The sequence below is a fragment of the Embiotoca jacksoni genome, unplaced genomic scaffold (assembly GCF_022577435.1).
Source record: "Embiotoca jacksoni isolate LCO1_2020_lvr unplaced genomic scaffold, fEmbJac1.0.p SCAF_24, whole genome shotgun sequence".
NCBI classification, from domain to species: domain Eukaryota; kingdom Metazoa; phylum Chordata; class Actinopteri; family Embiotocidae; genus Embiotoca; species Embiotoca jacksoni.
Window position 1 is genome coordinate 5,068,820 of NW_027185375.1, and position 20,660 is coordinate 5,089,479.

At 38.8% G+C, this 20,660-nt stretch overlaps 2 protein-coding genes across 3 annotated transcripts in view; one reads left to right on the top strand and one right to left on the bottom strand.

The window, feature by feature from the left end:
* LOC138204035 (RAS guanyl-releasing protein 2) overlaps nucleotides 1–10,404 on the bottom strand; it is a 68,595-nt gene extending 58,191 nt beyond the window's left edge. The window contains exon 1 of the mRNA XM_069159141.1: nucleotides 9,837–10,404. The gene's annotated coding sequence lies outside the window, so the exon portion shown is untranslated. The remainder of the gene's footprint in view (nucleotides 1–9,836) is intronic.
* Nucleotides 10,405–11,432: 1,028 nt separating this feature from the next.
* alpk1 (alpha-kinase 1) lies at nucleotides 11,433–20,603 on the top strand. Of its 2 annotated transcripts, XM_069159142.1 has the most exons (14): nucleotides 11,433–11,465; nucleotides 12,098–12,279; nucleotides 12,955–13,109; nucleotides 13,209–13,407; nucleotides 13,682–13,741; nucleotides 13,822–13,908; nucleotides 14,000–14,076; nucleotides 14,199–14,294; nucleotides 14,393–14,497; nucleotides 15,997–17,809; nucleotides 18,478–18,625; nucleotides 18,706–18,868; nucleotides 19,476–19,662; nucleotides 19,736–20,603. In XM_069159142.1, exons 2-14 carry the CDS (start codon nucleotides 12,162–12,164, stop codon nucleotides 19,945–19,947), a joined length of 3,420 nt encoding a protein of 1,139 aa, XP_069015243.1. In that variant the 5' UTR covers nucleotides 11,433–11,465; nucleotides 12,098–12,161; the 3' UTR covers nucleotides 19,948–20,603. The 2 variants fall into 2 exon arrangements, with proteins under 2 accessions (XP_069015243.1, XP_069015244.1); XM_069159143.1 differs by lacking the exon at nucleotides 11,433–11,465 and having other exon boundaries at nucleotides 12,089–12,279.
* The last annotated feature ends 57 nt before the right edge of the window (nucleotides 20,604–20,660 follow it).

The following is a 20,660-nucleotide window of genomic DNA, read 5'->3' on the forward strand; positions in this document are numbered from 1 at the left end:
ATTTTGGACGACATGCTATAGTATGACTTTTTTATGATATTTTGGACGACATACTATAGTATGACATTTTTATGATATTTTGGACGACATGCTATAGTATGACTTTTTTATGATATTTTGGACGACATGCTATAGTATGACTTTTTTATTATATTTTGGACGACATACTATAGCATGACTTTTTTATGATATTTTGGACGACATGCTATAGTATGACTTTTTTATGATATTTTGGACGACATGCTATAGTATGACTTTTTTATGATATTTTGGACGACATACTATAGTATGACATTTTTATGATATTTTGGACGACATGCTATAGTATGACTTTTTTATTATATTTTGGACGACATACTATAGCATGACTTTTTTATGATATTTTGGACGACATACTATAGTATGACTTTTTTTATGATATTTTGGACGACATGCTATAGTATGACTTTTTTATGATTATTTTGGACGACATACTATAGTATGACTTTTTTATGATATTTTGGACGACATACTATAGTATGACATTTTTATGATATTTTGGACGACATGCTATAGTATGACTTTTTTATTATATTTTGGACGACATACTATAGCATGACTTTTTTATGATATTTTGGACGACATGCTATAGTATGACTTTTTTATGATATTTTGGACGACATACTATAATATGACTTTTTGATCATATTTCGGACGACATGCTATAGTATGACTTTTTTTTTATCACTTTTCGGACGACATGCTATAGTATGACTTTTTTATCACTTTTCGGACGACATGCTATAGTATGACTTTTTTCACTTTTCGGACGACATGCTATAATATGACTTTTTGATCATATTTCGGACGACATGCTATAGTATGACTTTTTTTATCACTTTTTGGACGACATATACTATAGTACGACATTTTCATGACATTTTGGACGAAAAGTATGACTTTTTTTATGATATTTTGGACGACATACTATAGTATGACTTTTTTATGATATTTTTGGACGACATGCTATAGTAATGACTTTTTTATGATATTTTGGACGACATACTATAGTACGACATTTTTCATGACATTTTGGACGAAAAGTATGACTTTTTTTATGATATTTTGGACGACATACTATAGTATGACTTTTTTATGATATTTTGGACGACATGCTATAGTATGACTTTTTTATGACATTTTGGACGACATGCTATAGTATGACTTTTTTTATGACATTTTGGACGACATGCTATAGTATGACATTTTTATGACATTTTGGACGACATACTATAGTGTGACTTTTTTATGATATTTTGGACGACATGCTATAGCATGACATTTTTATGATATTTTGGACGACATGCTATAGTATGACATTTTTATGACATTTTGGACGAAAAGTATGACTTTTTTTATGATATTTTTGGACGACATACTATAGCATGACATTTTTTATGATATTTTGGACGACATGCTATAGTATGACATTTTTATGACATTTTGGACGACATGCTATAGTATGACCATTTTTATCACTCTTTTTGGACGACATACTATCGTACGACATTTTCATGACATTTTGGGACGAAAACGTATGACTTTTTTTATGAATATTTTGGACGACATACTATAGCATGACATTTTTATGATATTTTGGACGACATACTATAGCATGACTTTTTTATGATATTTTTGGACGACATGCTATAGTATGACTTTTTTTATGATTATTTTGGACGACATACTATAGTACGACATTTTCATGACATTTTGGACGAAAAAGTATGACTTTTTTATGATATTTTTGGACGACATACTATAGTATGACTTTTTTATGATATTTTGGACGACATGCTATAGTATGACTTTTTTTATGACATTTTGGACGACATGCTATAGTATGACATTTTTATGACATTTTTGGACGACATACTATAGTGTGACTTTTTTTATGATATTTTGGACGACATGCTATAGCATGACATTTTTTATGATATTTTGGACGACATGCTATAGTATGACTTTTTTTATGATATTTTGGACGAAAAGTATGACTTTTTTTATGATATTTTGGACGACATACTATAGCATGACATTTTTATGATATTTTGGACGACATGCTATAGTATGACATTTTTATGACATTTTGGACGACATGCTATAGTATGACATTTTTATCACTTTTTGGACGACATACTATCGTACGACATTTTCCATGACATTTTGGACGAAAAGTATGACTTTTTTTTATGATATTTTGGACGACATACTATAGCATTGACATTTTTATGATATTTTGGACGACATGCTATAGTATGACATTTTTTATGACATTTTGGACGACATGCTATAGTATGACATTTTTTATGACATTTTGGACGACATGCTATAGTATGAACTTTTTTATGACATTTTGGACGACATGCTATAGTATGACATTTTTATGATATTTAGTATGACTTTTTATGATATTTTGGACGACATAACTATCGTATGACATTTTTATGATATTTAGTATGACTTTTTTTATGATATTTTGGACGACATGCTATAAGTATGACATTTTTATGACATTTTTGGACGAAAAGTATGACTTTTTTTATGATATTTTGGACGACATGCTATAGTATGACTTTTTTATGATATTTTGGACGACATGCTATAGTATGACATTTTTATGATATTTTGGACGACATGCTAATAGTATGACTTTTTTATGATATTTTGGACGAAAAAGTATGACTTTTTCTTTATGATATTTTGGACGACATGCTATAGTATGACTTTTTTATGATATTTTGGACGACATGCTATAGTATGACTTTTTTATGATATTTTGGACGACATGCTATAAGTATGACATTTTTATGATATTTTGGACGACATGCTATAGTAATGACTTTTTTATGATATTTTGGACGACATACTATAGTATGACTTTTTTATGATATTTTGGACGACATACTATAGTATGACTTTTTTATCACATTTTGGACGACATGCTATGGTATGACATTTTTTATGACATTTTGGGACGACATGCTATAGTATGACTTTTTTATGATATTTTTGGACGACATACTATAGTTTGACTTTTTTTATGATATTTTGGACGACATACTATAGCATGACTTTTTTATGATATTTTGGACGACATACTATAATATGACTTTTTGATCATATTTCGGACGACATGCTATAGTATGACTTTTTTTTTATCACTTTTCGGACGACATGCTATAGTATGACTTTTTTATCACTTTTCGGACGACATGCTATAGTATGACTTTTTTCACTTTTCGGACGACATGCTATAATATGACTTTTTGATCATATTTCGGACGACATGCTATAGTATGACTTTTTTATCACTTTTTGGACGACATACTATAGTACGACATTTTCATGACATTTTGGACGAAAAGTATGACTTTTTTTATGATATTTTGGACGACATACTATAGTATGACTTTTTTATGATATTTTGGACGACATGCTATAGTATGACTTTTTTATGATATTTTGGACGACATACTATAGTACGACATTTTCATGACATTTTGGACGAAAAGTATGACTTTTTTATGATATTTTGGACGACATACTATAGTATGACTTTTTTATGATATTTTGGACGACATGCTATAGTATGACTTTTTTATGACATTTTGGACGACATGCTATAGTATGACTTTTTTATGACATTTTGGACGACATGCTATAGTATGACATTTTTATGACATTTTGGACGACATACTATAGTGTGACTTTTTTATGATATTTTGGACGACATGCTATAGCATGACATTTTTATGATATTTTGGACGACATGCTATAGTATGACATTTTTATGACATTTTGGACGAAAAGTATGACTTTTTTTATGATATTTTGGACGACATACTATAGCATGACATTTTTATGATATTTTGGACGACATGCTATAGTATGACATTTTTATGACATTTTGGACGACATGCTATAGTATGACATTTTTATCACTTTTTGGACGACATACTATCGTACGACATTTTCATGACATTTTGGACGAAAAGTATGACTTTTTTTTATGATATTTTTGGACGACATACTATAGCATGACATTTTTATGATATTTTGGACGACATACTATAGCATGACTTTTTTATGATATTTTGGACGACATGCTATAGTATGACTTTTTTATGATATTTTGGACGACATACTATAGTACGACATTTTCATGACATTTTGGACGAAAAGTATGACTTTTTTATGATATTTTGGACGACATACTATAGTATGACTTTTTTATGATATTTTGGACGACATGCTATAGTATGACTTTTTTATGACATTTTGGACGACATGCTATAGTATGACTTTTTTATGACATTTTGGACGACATGCTATAGTATGACATTTTTATGACATTTTGGACGACATACTATAGTGTGACTTTTTTATGATATTTTGGACGACATGCTATAGCATGACATTTTTATGATATTTTGGACGACATGCTATAGTATGACTTTTTTATGATATTTTGGACGAAAAGTATGACTTTTTTTATGATATTTTGGACGACATACTATAGCATGACATTTTTATGATATTTTGGACGACATGCTATAGTATGACATTTTTATGACATTTTGGACGACATGCTATAGTATGACATTTTTATCACTTTTTGGACGACATACTATCGTACGACATTTTCATGACATTTTGGACGAAAAGTATGACTTTTTTTATGATATTTTGGACGACATACTATAGCATGACATTTTTATGATATTTTGGACGACATGCTATAGTATGACATTTTTATGACATTTTGGACGACATGCTATAGTATGACATTTTTATGACATTTTGGACGACATGCTATAGTATGACTTTTTTATGACATTTTGGACGACATGCTATAGTATGACATTTTTATGACATTTTGGACGACATGCTATAGTATGACATTTTTATGATATTTAGTATGACTTTTTTATGATATTTTGGACGACATACTATCGTATGACATTTTTATGATATTTAGTATGACTTTTTTATGATATTTTGGACGACATGCTATAAGTATGACATTTTTATGACATTTTGGACGAAAAGTATGACTTTTTTTATGATATTTTGGACGACATGCTATAGTATGACTTTTTTATGATATTTTGGACGACATGCTATAGTATGACATTTTTATGATATTTTGGACGACATGCTATAGTATGACTTTTTTATGATATTTTGGACGAAAAGTATGACTTTTTTTATGATATTTTGGACGACATGCTATAGTATGACTTTTTTATGATATTTTGGACGACATGCTATAGTATGACTTTTTTATGATATTTTGGACGACATGCTATAAGTATGACATTTTTATGATATTTTGGACGACATGCTATAGTATGACTTTTTTATGATATTTTGGACGACATACTATAGTATGACATTTTTATGATATTTTGGACGACATACTATAGTATGACTTTTTTATCACATTTTGGACGACATGCTATGGTATGACATTTTTATGACATTTTGGACGACATGCTATAGTATGACTTTTTTATGATATTTTGGACGACATACTATAGTTTGACTTTTTTATGATATTTTGGACGACATGCTATAGCATGACCTTTTTTATCACATTTTGGACGACATGCTATAGCATGACATTTTATGACATTTTGGACGACATGCTATAGTATCACTTTTTTATGATATTTTGGACGACATACTATAGCATGACATTTTTACGATATTTTGGACGACATGCTATAGTATGACTTTTTTATGATATTTTGGACGAAAAGTATGACTTTTTTATCACATTTTGGACGACATGCTATAATATGACATTTTTATGATATTTTGGACGACATACTGTAGTATGACTTTTTTATGATATTTTGGACGACATACTATAGTATGACTTGTTTTTCCCCGACTGGATCTTGTGTATGGAGGATTTTGAGAAGTTGAATGGGAGTCCAAGGAGCTAGAGCCTTTTTGGAGCCAACCCCTAGTTGCCCTCTGTGGTATTGCAGTTTAAGGCACTTCTGCATTAGCCTAATTTTTCAGACCCAGAAGCTACATCCACTTTTATACACAGTTTATGCTCTCATGTCTTAGTATCTAAAGCGAGAAGCCAATTAACTTTGTTTAGCATAAAGACTGAAACAAGGGGAATGAGCTCGCCTTGGTCTGTCCAAAGATAACAAAATCTGCCACATAAAATAAGTCCAACACCAACCAGTTAATGTTCCTAGTCTTCATGCTAAGCTAAGCAAGCAAGAAATGGCAGAAAGCTAATCAAATGAAAAAGAAAAAAGAAAACATGAACTATCTTTTTATTTTCCATAATGTTTAAGCAATTGTTCTCGCATTTGTTCTAGCAATTCTCAATCTTAATACAGACATTTCTATTCATGCAGAAACATGGAAGCATGGCTGCGTAGCTGCAGGAAAACATCTACTATATAACAGCCTGAAGACACAATGCTCAGTCACACACCAAGTGATGCTGAATCCTTTAATTTTCACAAAGTCTGAGTTTCTATGAAATGGCTTTGGTTTGCAGAATACCGTACAAACTGTGCATCTGGAGGCAAATGTTTTCCTTGCACAGTGTTTATCTGCTTCATTTCCTCCTGCCTGTCAGAGTTGCGCTCACTGAGCTGTACAGTGGTTTTACACAACAGTCATTCCAACCTAGTTTTATGCGTGAACGCTGGAAGTTTCACTTTCACCCAGCCAGCCTCTCCATTGCCTCTGACAGCCCTGGCTAGTTCCTGTTTATGTATTCGCCCCTAAAACAGCTCGCATCCCTGAGCAGGCCACTAATTCCTCAATTTTCAGTGATTAATTCACAATTAATCATGCACATTCAGACAAAAAGCTTGAGAGATTGCAGACTGCAAACAGATGGAGTATGAAAACAAAGGCGGAGAAATGGATGCTAGTTTTGATAGCAGGTGCAGAATACCACAAGCGATTTTGTTTTCCTCTCTGAAACTGAGGCACGCCTAACACCTGCAGTACAGATTTCAGTCAGCTGAAACCTTAACTCATCATGATCTTGCAATCACTGCCGTTGCGAAATCACTGCCTATAGTAATCGTTAAGTAAGATACAGCTCCAGTGAGTTTTGATTTTTCCCTCCCGCTGGGCTCATCCACGATGGTATTTCAACCTGACTGATTTAATTCACGCCACAGCTTGATTTATAGCTCTTCAGGTTTAACACTCTCTTTCCCCTCCTACAAAATGTTCCCCACTCCTCTGGTTCTGCCTCTCTCTTCACTGTGGCATGCCGTGCCTTTAAAGGTGAGCAGAGCGGAGTGCAATGACAGACTAAGATTTTATAGGGTTTGTGGCTTGCTGAAGAGGTGACAGAGGGAAAAGACAGATCCAGGATGGAAATATAAAGAGTAGAGACTATTTTTGTAGGCCAAGGTTTGCAGTTTGTAAACTGTTTTGTAAAGGTTAATATAACATCCACTCATATTAGATCCTTATTGTCAGAATTTTAGGACTGCTGTTGTCCTGCCAAGTTAGTGGGAGTCAAACCAAACCTTGATTCCTGCTCTGCCCACACTGCGTGCCTTTAAATGATCTTTTCTGGTGCTTTAAATCAATTCCAAACAAACAGTACAAAACGGCCTTGAAAATTCAGGTGGTGTCAGTGCGGCTAATCAAGAGTGTAGCTCCAGAACTGTGGAGAAATATTGGATTAGCTAATGACAGGCAAACTAGGGAAGGCAGAGGACAGGCAAAAAGTGCACTGGACCGTTAATCCCAATGATGGCCAACATCCAGCGCACATGTCGGAGCTGCTGCTCTTTGTCTGCACTCTAATTATTTTCTTCTCTGGTTGATTTTTCCTCTCGCACAGATTGATTTTTGTTTTCCTCTTCCTTGCTGTGTTCCTCTGTTCTGTTTTAGTTTATTCTTTCCTCTTGCCCTCCTCCCAGGCTTGTTGCTGTTGGTCTTTTGGCATAAAGCAGCAGCCTTCTACAATGGAGTCAATTATGGCTGGCTTCCCTGATAAGTGCAACCCGGCTACAGGTTGAGGTGGAGGAGGCAGCTGGAAGTGATGCTAAATATCAAGGGTGGCCACAATAGAAGAACAAGTAATTGCACTGCGGCAGCAGCAGAGAGAAAGGAGGAATAGAGATGCAGAGGTTTTCTTTATTAATCTCTTGTACTTATTTATTTTTTTCCCACTATTCTGGACGCGCTTTAATCCTTGAAATCCTGTCTTTTTAAAGCGCTATATCTTTCAAGTCAAGCAGCACTTCACATTTTGATTTCATGAGATCACAGAGGCCATGGATGACTTTGAGGTGGCCGATGATCGAATACACCAGCATGTGATAAAATGGACTGTGCAATGTTTATTTTGTTGATTTGTGGCTTGCTGAGAGATTTCTCTGAGTCGGGCACTGCACATATGATGGTTCATGTTGATGGAAACCTCATTTGCATTTTCTGAATCAGACACTGATCTGTATGACGGAGTGCACAAAAGCAAGCTTGTCCAATATTCAAAAGAGGTACAGTTAATCATCAACATGCCGCTCCAGCCAAATCAGACACACCAAAAACACTGACGTGACTTTTCTGCCTCCCATGACGAAGCGATGGGTTGCAAAACTGCAGCTGCTGCATTTACTGATTACATGTCAAATCCCAATGCTCCGATACCAAAACATGGGTGGATAAGGCTGGAGAGAAGTTGGCCAAGAAACCACAGAGCATGTAATCAGCGGCCCCAAACTCAAGAGATGCCTCCTAATCCCTGCTGCTCCGAGAGCTGAGGGGGAAAAGAAAATCACCACATTCTGATTGAAGGGAAATCAAGTGAGCAAGGCAAGTCTGACCTCTCGCTTGTTTAATTCAGCAGCCAACGCTGAATCACAATAAGGCCAGGAGTGTTATTTTATAGTCAAGGCAAATTCCAATCAACATTCAGGTGTTCATTGGTCATTAGCAGAGCTGCCAGGGGTCCTGAAAGTCAATGTGAGAGTAATCTGATGGATAACGCAGCGAGTGCTCGGCCGTGAAAAATGTATCAAGGTTGGAAAAAACAGGTTCAAATGTTGCTTTTGCTTGTTAAGCTCTAACTTTGCATGTCAACAGACTTTTTGTTGACCATCAGTCCCACTCCAGTTAAAGCAGGATAAAGCTCCTGCCACTTCCTCAATCTAATTTTAGGTAAAGGCTTCCTGCATCCCCTTCTCCTCTGCTCTGTGATGCTCATCCTCCCTGAAAATGAATGTGCACATGCCCATAAATTCCCTTTGTGGTGGATTCAGATCACCAGGAGTCAGGTATTAACATATCATCAGTGCAGCTACAGCTCTAAGCACCTGAGCTTATGGTTACTGTGCTTAGAGCCTATTAACAGCCATAAAGATAATGCATTCTTGCATTCATACTTGTACACAACCACAGAGCCATTTGGTTGCTTTGTGAAGGCTCTGTAAACGGTACCATCACTGATACTATTCAACAAGTAGATTTATCTGACAACTGAATGATATCATGTGCATGGGTGAGCAGCTGTAAGTACTTTTTCTAAAACATGCACAAAGGGCAAGCATAACTTCCGAAGGAGTCAACATGAAATTCTCAGGCTGACTTTGGTGCAATCGGACGAGTCCAGTGTAGAAATGCAACAGTAACAGATTAAGTAATGAAATGTTGACGCAGAACCAAAGACAAGCTCGGAAAATGATTTAAATAAAAACAAAACAAAAAAAACGCCGTGCGTAAAAAATACCCAAATAGATAAACGTGGCATCGGCGTTTTACTAACATGCAAGTTATGGCACATTTCTTACCTTTAGAGTTTGAAGGGTCCCATGCTCTGAGAGAAGAGGCTGCAGTGACAACAGTTGTGGAGTGATGTCTGAGACGAACAGCGTTACATCACCAGCACCACCGAACTCACAGCGTCTGTTCGCAAGGAAGTGGGCATACAGGGTCTTGCAGACTGAGGCGGCAATGATCGTAGCCCGCAACAACTCATCAGAGTGTATACCTACGCTCGGATCTTTCTTCGGAATTAATGATGCTTCTTTGAGCCATGCGGGGTATTTTTCAGTAATGAACCGTGAAGCGCGCTCCCGGCGCGCACGGAAGCAAGTTATGGATGCGATGTGTGTTAGTGTAGCAGAAGCTGTTGATGTCGGTTGAGCTGGCCGCAGCTGAACCGCGTGTCAGCCTTCTGCTCGTGTTCCAGCTGTGCAGCTCGCCATCACTCTGCAGAGCCACAGTCCCGCCTATTGGTAGTATCACGGCAACACTACAGTCTGCCCGCATGCTTGTCGTGTACGGGTAGCCACGCGCCATTACACAACACTTCATCATTTGTTGGCATGTCTGCGACATCAATGCATCCTGACTGTCAGAGTCGTTACTCTGTAGTCTCCTGGCTACACATCTAGTTTTATGCTGCCTTCAAAATGCACCTCATAAACTTCAAAAATCCAAACATTTTGTCAAATGCGACTGGCGGGATGACAGAGGTGTTGCGCATCTTGTTGTTGTTGTTGTTTTTTTTTTAATTCTATAAACAAGTAGCAGACAGCTGCCGCAAGGGTAGAATGAGGGATACATTAATTTTTAATTAATAAATGTGTTTCTCTATAAGCAAAAAATAGCGACATTCCTGACTATGCGTTTGTTCTTCAAAAAGTTTCCTTATTGAATGCTTTTTTTTTCTTTCTTATATATATATATATAATTTTTTTATTTTTATTTTTTTTGTCATACAATGTACACATTCTAACTAACCTGTTGCAATAGGCCCTATGAACGGCTCAGTTCTGCCCCCTTTCTGACGTCTCACGTTGCATTCAGATCACGCAGGGGAGAAAAAAAAAAAAAAAACACCAACTCTGTACAAACAAGTAAAATTCAGTGTGATTTGCGAAGATCACGTAATCACGCATCACTGAAAGGTTCCCGGTAGTTCTGAGAGTCGAAGTGAACAACATTTTAAAGCTTGGGTCTTCAAGCACTTTATTTTCTCGCATCTTTTGGCCTTCTTTATTTTTCTGGGCAAAGGGTTATGTGTCTGTTTGAATGTGACATCACAGTTACTAAAAGAAAAGCATGTAAAGTCAAAGTGTTAACATTCAGAACTTCCCTAATAAAAATGAAATGGCATAAATATAAACCACAACTACGTGTTGTTGTTTTTTTTTTTTTTTTTTTTTTAAGAGTTTAATTTCTATTAAATGTTGTTCTGACAATAACATAAAGCTTTTACCAAGATTCATCTTTCAACTTTATTTTATTTTTGCTAGGCTCGATTTAATCTGGTTTTCTTGTGATCAGCCAGATATCAGTATTTGGGCAACTTTTTATCGGCCTACCACGAGACCCTTTCGATTTCCGACAGCCTTTGAAAGCAGCATTTACGGCCATGCCCTACCAGGAAGCTGGGGGAGCACTAAAGCTTCTCTGTAAGTGCGTTTTATTTTGCAGTATAAATACTTTTTCATGAAGTGGACATTACACATTCTGTAAGGTTAACAGGTTTCCATACTTTAATTCTAAACGTCTCCTCATTAGTGACTGTCGCTGCTACTACGATCCTGTTCGCTTATCTCTGTGATCTGTGTTTGACAAACCCATTTAAATCTAGGAAGTAAAAAACATACAGCATCACTCCACAATATTGTGTGTTTTCTCTTTTTTACAAATCTCTTCAATAGTTTTGATAAGCCTCAAATTGTTATGCAATAATTATGACTCAATTGACTCGATCAACATGTTACATTCACTGTTCAAAGGTTATGGACCATTGTAACTATTTATACCATAAACCCATTTTCATGACTTGAGATATTGTTTCTGGAGAGTGGGGGGGGAAAAAGTTTGTTCTTCATACACTTAGAAGAAAAATTATGAATTTCAATAGAGAAAACCAGACACATTTTTGTCAAGTACTTCATTTATTTATACAGCTCATTAGAAATTAAAGGGATTATTTTTGATGTTTTGAAACTTGCAAAAAGACCTGATGGTGCAATGCTTTCTCAACAGCAGTCTGGTTCTTCAATGGGATTTTCCTTCTTGAATCACCCTTGTACAGGAGCAGACCAAAAAAGGAGGAAATAATTTCCTCCCTGCAACATCTGTAACATCTGTTTACCAGAATGGACAGCCAGGAGGTGGGGGATTTACTGGAGGACTGCCTCAGGGCAGCAGCAGCAGCAGCTCCGCAGTCCACCCAGCTGTCTGAGGCACAGGGGCTGAACTACTGTAGCTGCAGAGGTCAGACACAAGATGGCGCTGTTTAATCTGTTTTTATTTGACCATGGGAGAAACTGATGGAGATTTGGGTGAGGATCTGAGGAGCCCAGGTGCAAAGGTCACATAAGTGCTGCACATATGATTCGTGTTGACAGTCTCTCCTTGGCATTAATTTGACTGGATTTCCTTTCATTTAATGTCTCTCAGTGAGACGAGCTCGGACAGTGCTCATGATAAACTCTCCGGAGTCAGCATTACCTGGTCCCTCTGCGCCTCCGATGGACTCTGAAAACATGACAAACGTGTCAAAAAAAAATGCTCCATTTTCATTTGATTTTCAGAGAATTTTCTCCTGCTAATAATCCCAATATAACACTGATGCCATTCTCAGTACAACATACTCAAGACCGTCCAAAGCTGCTGAAACTAATAAGCCTTTATGTTGGAAGTCGGTTCCTTCGCCCTTATTGGAAGCTCTGTTCTCAATATTTTTTTGCCAGATTCTGTTGGCAAACACGGAGAACCCAAGAAATCCAATTAAACAGCAGTGTGTCCAGCTCTTCTGACTGAAGTTCAGCATTTTCTAGCAAGTTTCTTCTTCCTGCTAAACAACAAATTTGGGGTCCGAAGGCGTTTTTGTGAATCTTTGCACACGGTGTAACTGGATTTAATCAATTCTACGTTTCTTCTCGGTAGACTCGTTGTGTGCAGAATTGGCCTCTCTGCTGCAGGAGGCCGTGGAGATGAAGTGGCCCTTTGTGCCGGAGAAGTGGCAGTACAAGCAGTCGGTCAGCACCAATGACAAGACCAACCTCAGCGACCTCATCAGCAAGCACCTACCTCAACTACTGGTAATAATTACACAGCATCTTTGTGGTGTTACCGAATATTAAGAAGAAATGCACTGGCACCTCCTCAGAATTGAGTAAACGTTTTTGCTGTTATGGAAGGCTCTTCTTAAGGCGTCCATCACGGCTCAGGAGGCACACTCGGCACTGGCTGTGGTCTTCCTAGTGGACCGCTTCCTCTACTGGACCGACGAGTCGAGCCGGCTGCTGAAGATAGCCAAGCGGCTGCACAGACGCCACCCTGACACCCCGATAGCCCCCCAGCTGGTCATCCGGCAGGCCAGGGTCTATCTAAACTCAGGTACAGTATGGAGGAGGGGTGTGAGTGAGTGCATAGTGGGAGGCTAATTTTAGATTTATAGTCACTGAATACATGTGACTGAATGAGTAACACATCATCCTAATTATTGTTTTGGGAAATTATCGTGATTGATGCAAACTCATAACATGGAAATTAGACGCGAGAAGCCTTTCATTACTTTGACAGTTTTTTTCACAGCTTCATTATTAGGTATTTGATGTTTTGCTAATACAAAGCTGGTTGAATGTGAATGTAATCATCATCTGCCCCACAGGCAAGCTGCAGAAGGCAGAGTACATCCTAAGCAGTTTGATTAACACCAGCGGGACAACAGGTAGTTTCATTTCTATGCCAATTTTAATGATGTATTAAACTGTGTACTTGCAAGCCAACATGTTTATTTTGGATACACAGGATGCTGGATGTACCACTCTGAAAGTGCCAGGGCTCTCGTGCAGGCTGTTAGTGTTCAAGTGCGTGGAATGATTTTGCAAAAGCTAGGTGTGATAATTTTTACAAAATGAAAAAATACTGCTGCTGTTTTGTTACTTTTTTTTTTTTTTTTTTATACTACCTTTGTGACTTGTTTCAGGTCTGTGGCTTGAGGCTGCAGAGCTAATCTGGATCTCTCTGGTTGGCTACTACTCACTTCCTCAACCTGATAAAAAGGTCAGGGACACAACCACTAAACTGTACTGTCATTGCAATTATATTACGAGATTGTAAACTTGGTGAGAACCGGTTGGCACAATGTAATAAACCTTTGTTTTGCATTTCTGTTAATTTTATAGGGCATCTCAACATCTCTAGGCATACTGGCAAACATATTGGTGTCTATGAATGATGAGGACTTCCACACATTTAGGTCTAATCCCGATATTGATTTTGTAAGTTGAACTGACGTAATGATTCTCTGTTTATTGTTGGTTTTGTTTAATTTCTCTTTACAATGTCTCTTTTTTTTATTGTTGTTGTTTTTGAGCAGTCTTTATTCTGGGACGGGAGTCATCGACTTCTTTCAGCCGCCCAGGCGGCTAAGATGGCGGTGATATACAGCCAGTACACTTCACTCTATGTGTTGACAAATGTGGTATGTTTTTTTCTACCGAGCAGTCTTTGGCACCTCTCAGTTCTGGCTGTTGTAACAATTCACCCTCCTTAATAGTAAGGAGAATGCTACACGTTTATTTAAGGGAACGGGCGGACCTGATTTGCCGTATGGTTCCAGCCTGCTGACCTCCTAATTAACTCAAAAAACTCCAGACCTAAACATAACATCCCTACCTTTACCTGCCTATAATGTGAAACAAAAATATAAATGAACGAAAGTGACACAGGTTGGTTGTGAGGTGCAATATATTAAAGGAAAAAAAATAAAAATTAGGACACGTTAATTATCAAACAAAGAGGGGTGCCGTAACAAACAAAGGCCGCCCCCAACGCACAAACAATACCCGCCGTATATCCCAAACAACCCAAATACCCCCTATTCCCAAGTGAACAAACATAAATAGTCATCATTGGCTTTAAAAAAAATAGTGTCTAAACCAAAAAAGGTGTGATACCCGGTGAAGCGTGGCGAGCCGCCGAGGCTTAACGTCTCCAAGCAAAGCCCGCGCAGATCCCCCCACCGCTGTTGGTCCAGAAGTTAGAACTCTTCCACTGGCAGTAAAGTCCATATGCCACATAATCCAAAGGAAAATATTCCACGACGTGGTTCCCTTCTGCAAGATCCCCTGGACTTGCCGATAGGTATTGTTCTCCGGACGCCGCCTCCACCATCTACCTGAGCGCTCTCGCAGTGACGTCACTTCCCTTCTTTATAAAGTCCGGTTATTCAGAAAATAAACATAAAAGCACATGTCCATTTGCCGTGTTACTTAATTACAGTCAAGTTAGTTTAATTGTGTCATTTATTTGTGAATCCTTGTGGATTCGTGTTCTCAAGGAACAGTCCGATAATCTAACTTTAATGTTCGGAAGCTCAACAAGCACTTATCCGACATGAGTGTCTTAAAAACTGGGAGGATTTTGTTGAGTTGTTTCAAAGTGGAGGACAGTTTGAACCAAGCAATAACACATAAATGACCTTTCTCCACCTGACTATTGCTCACAACTTTAGCCTTTGCTGTGATTAATTGGAAACAGTGCAGAAGAGAGTAGTGAAATGAGGAAATGACAAGAAGAGGTGACACTGCTGATAACATCATTCAATCAACCACAATGCCAGACACTGGAACCAACACTGTTGTTGTCACACAAGCCAAACAAAGCAGTCCTCAACATAAGGACTTTGTTGTTTTTGTTGATGAAGTTTTGCATCCCGCTTACAGACTCTACTTCACTGAGTCTGTTCAATGAGAACTACTCGTAGTCATGCCTACCGATCTAAAAGTGGAACTACACTGAAGGATTGTATATCTCCACAGTGGGAATTAGTCCCAGTTTAAGACTGGTTTTACAAGCCAAATTAAAATGATCGTAAATTAGAAATGCAGATGTCTATACGGCGAAAACATTTGATATGTCAAATCACTGGTATGGTCCTTGAATTTATTTTTCTGCCTGGGCCTGTTCCTGTTTCCTTAGGCGACTCAAGGGACCTGCTTGTTATCATACAGTTTCTCAGTGGAGTGCCCTGCCTCTCAAAGACGGTCCTTCCTCCTGCAGGCTAGAGAAGCATTTGCAATTGGCCTGCTCACTAAAGCAGAGGGTGACCTGGTCACCAGCAAGCAGGAGCTTCATACCTTCCTCAAGGCGGCTTACTCCCTCACCGTCACTCACAAATGGCTCGGCACGCCTCTGGAGGTTGTGGTGCAGGCAACTCAAGCTTGCCACAAAGCTCTGGCAAATTTCTACGATTACTGCCTTGCTGATACCCAAGACAAAGACAGCCTATGTACTGAGATCATGCGTCTGGTTGCACAAGTCAAGTGTCTGTTGCGGGTGGAGTCTTTCCCTAATTCAGACAAGGGGTCTTTCATCCCTGACAGCTACAAAAATGTCACGGACACCTCCGCGAATTTCACTCTGGGTGGTTTCTCAAAGATAATGCAGAGATTTCAGAAGTATCATGCGTCACTGTGTGAGACTAACAACACAAACTGCAGGGGGACTAAAGATGAGGTAGATGGCACGACGCTGTGCATAACAGCGCTCGAGACAACCAACACCAACACAGAATGTAGCACTGAAGCCTGCAAAGTGCTGAAAGAAACACCCAAAGCAGAGGAGCCACAACAGAGAGGGTCCAATTCATCCCATCTGCCTCCACAGTCTGACCCGAGTATCACTCCAGGAAGCACAGACAGTCTCAGCTCTTCATGGCAGAACTTTTCCTTCAGTTGTTCAGGCTCTCCTCAGCCTAGCAGCAGTGGCAATGCTGGAAGCAGCGCCATTGAACGGGGAGAGAATATGAGCAATCAGAGCTGTCTGACCACCGAGACTCGTGATGACAAGTCAGACAGCATGTTACAATCTGTTGATAAAAACAAGAAGCGAAATGTAGAGGGTTATAATTCTAGTATCAGTTCCCATACACTCCCAAAATCTGTAATCCCTGAGACATCCTCCTCCAAGGCGAGAAGTGATTCAAAGAAGTTTGAAGTGGTACAGACTAGAATAGAGACATTGGGCACTGATGATGAATGGATGACTGAGGTTGTGGGTGTGGCACAGAAGCCAGCAGTAACTGAAGGAGGGGTACAATCCCTATCCCAGCTAACTCTTACGACATCCTCCAGCTCCCTGGGTGACAGTTTCGGTTCAGGGTCATCATGGGAGAAAATCTCATCTGACCTGAACTCCCCCACGTATGTAAAACCCCAGCAGAAAACAGGAACCGGCCGAAGCAGCAAGTCACCAGACTCCGATGGGAGCTTCTTCCTCTTGGAAACACTTGATTCTGAAACAAGCGATTCAGCTCTTGATAACATGTACAAAAAACAAACATCTGGATGGAAAGTCAGCGCCTCGTCCGAGCCACAACCTCTGGACAGCCTTAAAGTTCACCCAAGTATGGAGACTGAAGTTGACTCAGCAGACGTAACCAACAACTCTTCAGCGAGCCCACACAACCCTTCACAGGCTGTCCCACAACAGTGGGCCGTCACAGAAACCTCCACAGAGAGTTCGTTTGAGATGCTGGAGGTGAATCAAAGTGGACACCAACACGAGAAAGAGGCTTTGACAGAAAAAGTGAACGTGTCTCAGAGGAAGAACCCTTCCTGCTACAGCTGCCTGAATCTCAGCGATGTCGCCGGCGTTGTCCCTGTGAGACAGTTTTTGTTGTCACGGCAGGATTACCATGCCCTGCTGGCCGGAGTGTGCCATGAGTGTCTGCTGAAGAGGCTGCACAGTGATAAGACACAATTCAAACTCAAGAAACACAGAACTGCCCACAGTGAGTTTACTGTATATTCTTGTCATAGCTGAGACTTGTCTTCATCACCAGCATATCCTCGTAGCTGCAGTAGTAGTGGCTCTATGGATGCCACGGTCAGTCCGTTAGTCTGGGTTGAAAAATGTAGTGGCTGAATTGCCACGACATTTTAGCAGACATTCCTGATCCCCCGAGGCTACATGCTACTGTCTTCGGTGATCACCTCACTTTTCAGGTAGTGACACCATGAGGTCCACATTCGTGGTTTCGAGTGAAATGTAACGACAACTATTGGACGGATTGGCATGAAATTTGGTGCAAATACTAATGTTCGCCCCTGAATTAATTGTCATCACACTGATGAGCCCCTAACGTTTTCCTATTGTGCCATCATTGGGTCAAAGTCTCTATTTGTCAAATATTTTTTTGTTTATGACCAAATACCTGCAATGGTATGCACATTACACTGTTTATTGTGGTATTTAGCAAATATTAGCACGCTAATACACCGAGGATGGTAAACCGTCTAAACATTAGCATGATTTTTAGCATTTAGCTCAAAGCACCAAACAGACGGAGTCAGTGGGTTGGTAGATTATTTTGTAGAGATGTAGAGACCCAGCCTTGTGTTTGGGAATTAATCAAATATTTCCAACTGTCTGCTAATCTCTGCCCGTTATCGCCACTAGATGCTCTTCATTTGAAGTTTTCCAAGGCCACGGGGCTGTGGACAGCCAGGGAGACCTGTGCTTACATCGGCGAGCCGATGGGGATGGAGGGCAAGCAGAGAGCAGCATTATGGGTTCAGTTTTTACATCAGGAGGAAAGGTTATCCAGGTATGCAGCTTCACGATGTCGGCACAACCTGAACATGACGACTTTAAGTTTAATTTTGTCTGTACAATATTGTCCTTAAGTTATGTAGGGAAGGATTACTTGAAACCAAAGGGGATGCAGTTTCATCTGAAAGATGTGGAGAGACAGATGACAGCCCAGTACTACGTGACGGAATTCAACAAGAGTCTGTACGAAAAAGAAGTCATGGCTCAGATCTTCTTCATTCCCTCAGAAGCACTATTGGTGAGGCACTGCTGCGGAAAATCAAATGAAATAAGCACACACCAAATATAAGCATCACATTTTACCTCATTTCGAGCAAGTAAAGACAGCAGAGGTTGCATTGAAAAGACCTAATTCATAAATACTACATTAATAGAACCCCCTACGCAGAGTGTAAAATAGCCTGCAGGAGCCTCAAAGCAGTTTTGGTTGAAATTCAAAATGTAACACCCTCCGGTTGTCAGTTTACAACCAGAAATATCCTTTCGTGGCAGGTGCAGAGCCAATATTTTGTTAGTTATAAATTCGGAAGGTTCTAGAACCTCCTAAAACAGCAAAGTTAAAAGATTATGCTACGAATGATAGCGTATTGGAAAGCAGTCTCTGAATTGTTTTTGCTTTTTCTTGAGTGAATCTGAGCAAAAAATTAGAACATATATCCTTCCAGCTCTTCATATAGACACCATAAAGTAAGACAGTAATATTCACTACCATTGTAACACAGTATTAGTTCACTTGAAGAGTCATTGGATTACAGAAGAAATGTTTTCTTCATGAGCTGCATAAATGTTCAAACGGGCTCCTAATGTTCGAAAACACCTCTTTTGTTTCCTCCGCCGGTGAACAGATTTTAAACGGAGATGAGATCGTGGGCTGTGTAACAGTGGAGCCCTACATGCTCGGAGACTTTGTCAAACTGACTAACAACACTGGAAAGAAGAACAGGAGTTTCCAGGCTACAGAATATGGCCTGGCCTTTGGACACTTCACCTTCCTCTTCTCTGATGAACAGGAAGTTGTTGTGGACCTGCAAGGTGTGTGTCACTGATCACTGAATTTATAGTCTTAACGTGCATTTTTGTTAAATTTTTTTATTTTTTTTCACAGGATGGGTGACAGCCAATGGCAAAGGACTGACCTACCTCACTGACCCCCAGATTCACTCCACCAGGACCCCCAGAGGTCCCTTTAACTTTGCCGATAGGGGGCTCCAGTACTTCCTGGAGGAGCAGCATGGACCTGAGTGCAATGAGATTTGCCAGCTGCTCAAACTACGTCCACTGCCCACACAGCTGTATGTTCCTCCACAGAAACATTGAGAAGTGCGGATACTGAGTTTATGAGTATGGTTTTATAATTACAAAAACAATGTGTTAAAACTAGACTTTTTAAATGTATTGATGACAATTTGCTCCTTTTAGCTGCCATCACCAGAGACCCACTAAATAAGGGGCTAATGAATACCTCTTATGTACCATGTTTAGTTTTAAAATTGATCAGAAGGAGATGTTGTATTTTAAATCTGCTGGAAGAGTACAGAGTTTACAAATAAGGGTTGTTGGTGGGAGATATACAGACTCAAAAGGAAAGATAAAAATCAACAAAATCTTTACAGACTGAGTTCTACGTGTGGTGCTACTGTACAATTTTATACCATAAAGCGATCAATCTCTGCTATATAGAATAGCTATTAAGAAGAGATGATTTCTCCATATACATTACAACTAGGCTCTCTTGTCAGATGGTTAAATGTCTAAAAAAAAAAAAAACATGATAAAGTCATTGGTGTTACAAAAATGCAAAAGATAATCTCAACAGTGTCTTGTGATCTCCTTTGTGTGACACAGCAGTTGCAATGACACATTGAATCATGAAAACCCATGACTCCATTATGTAATATTTTTTTTGTTTGTTTTTGATAAAAGGATTTTGCTATCAATCACTGTCTCTTCACTCTGTGACAGGATTGCTGTCAAACTGGAATGGGAGTGCAGGTATTACATGACACTGTGACAAATAATTCTGAGTGTGA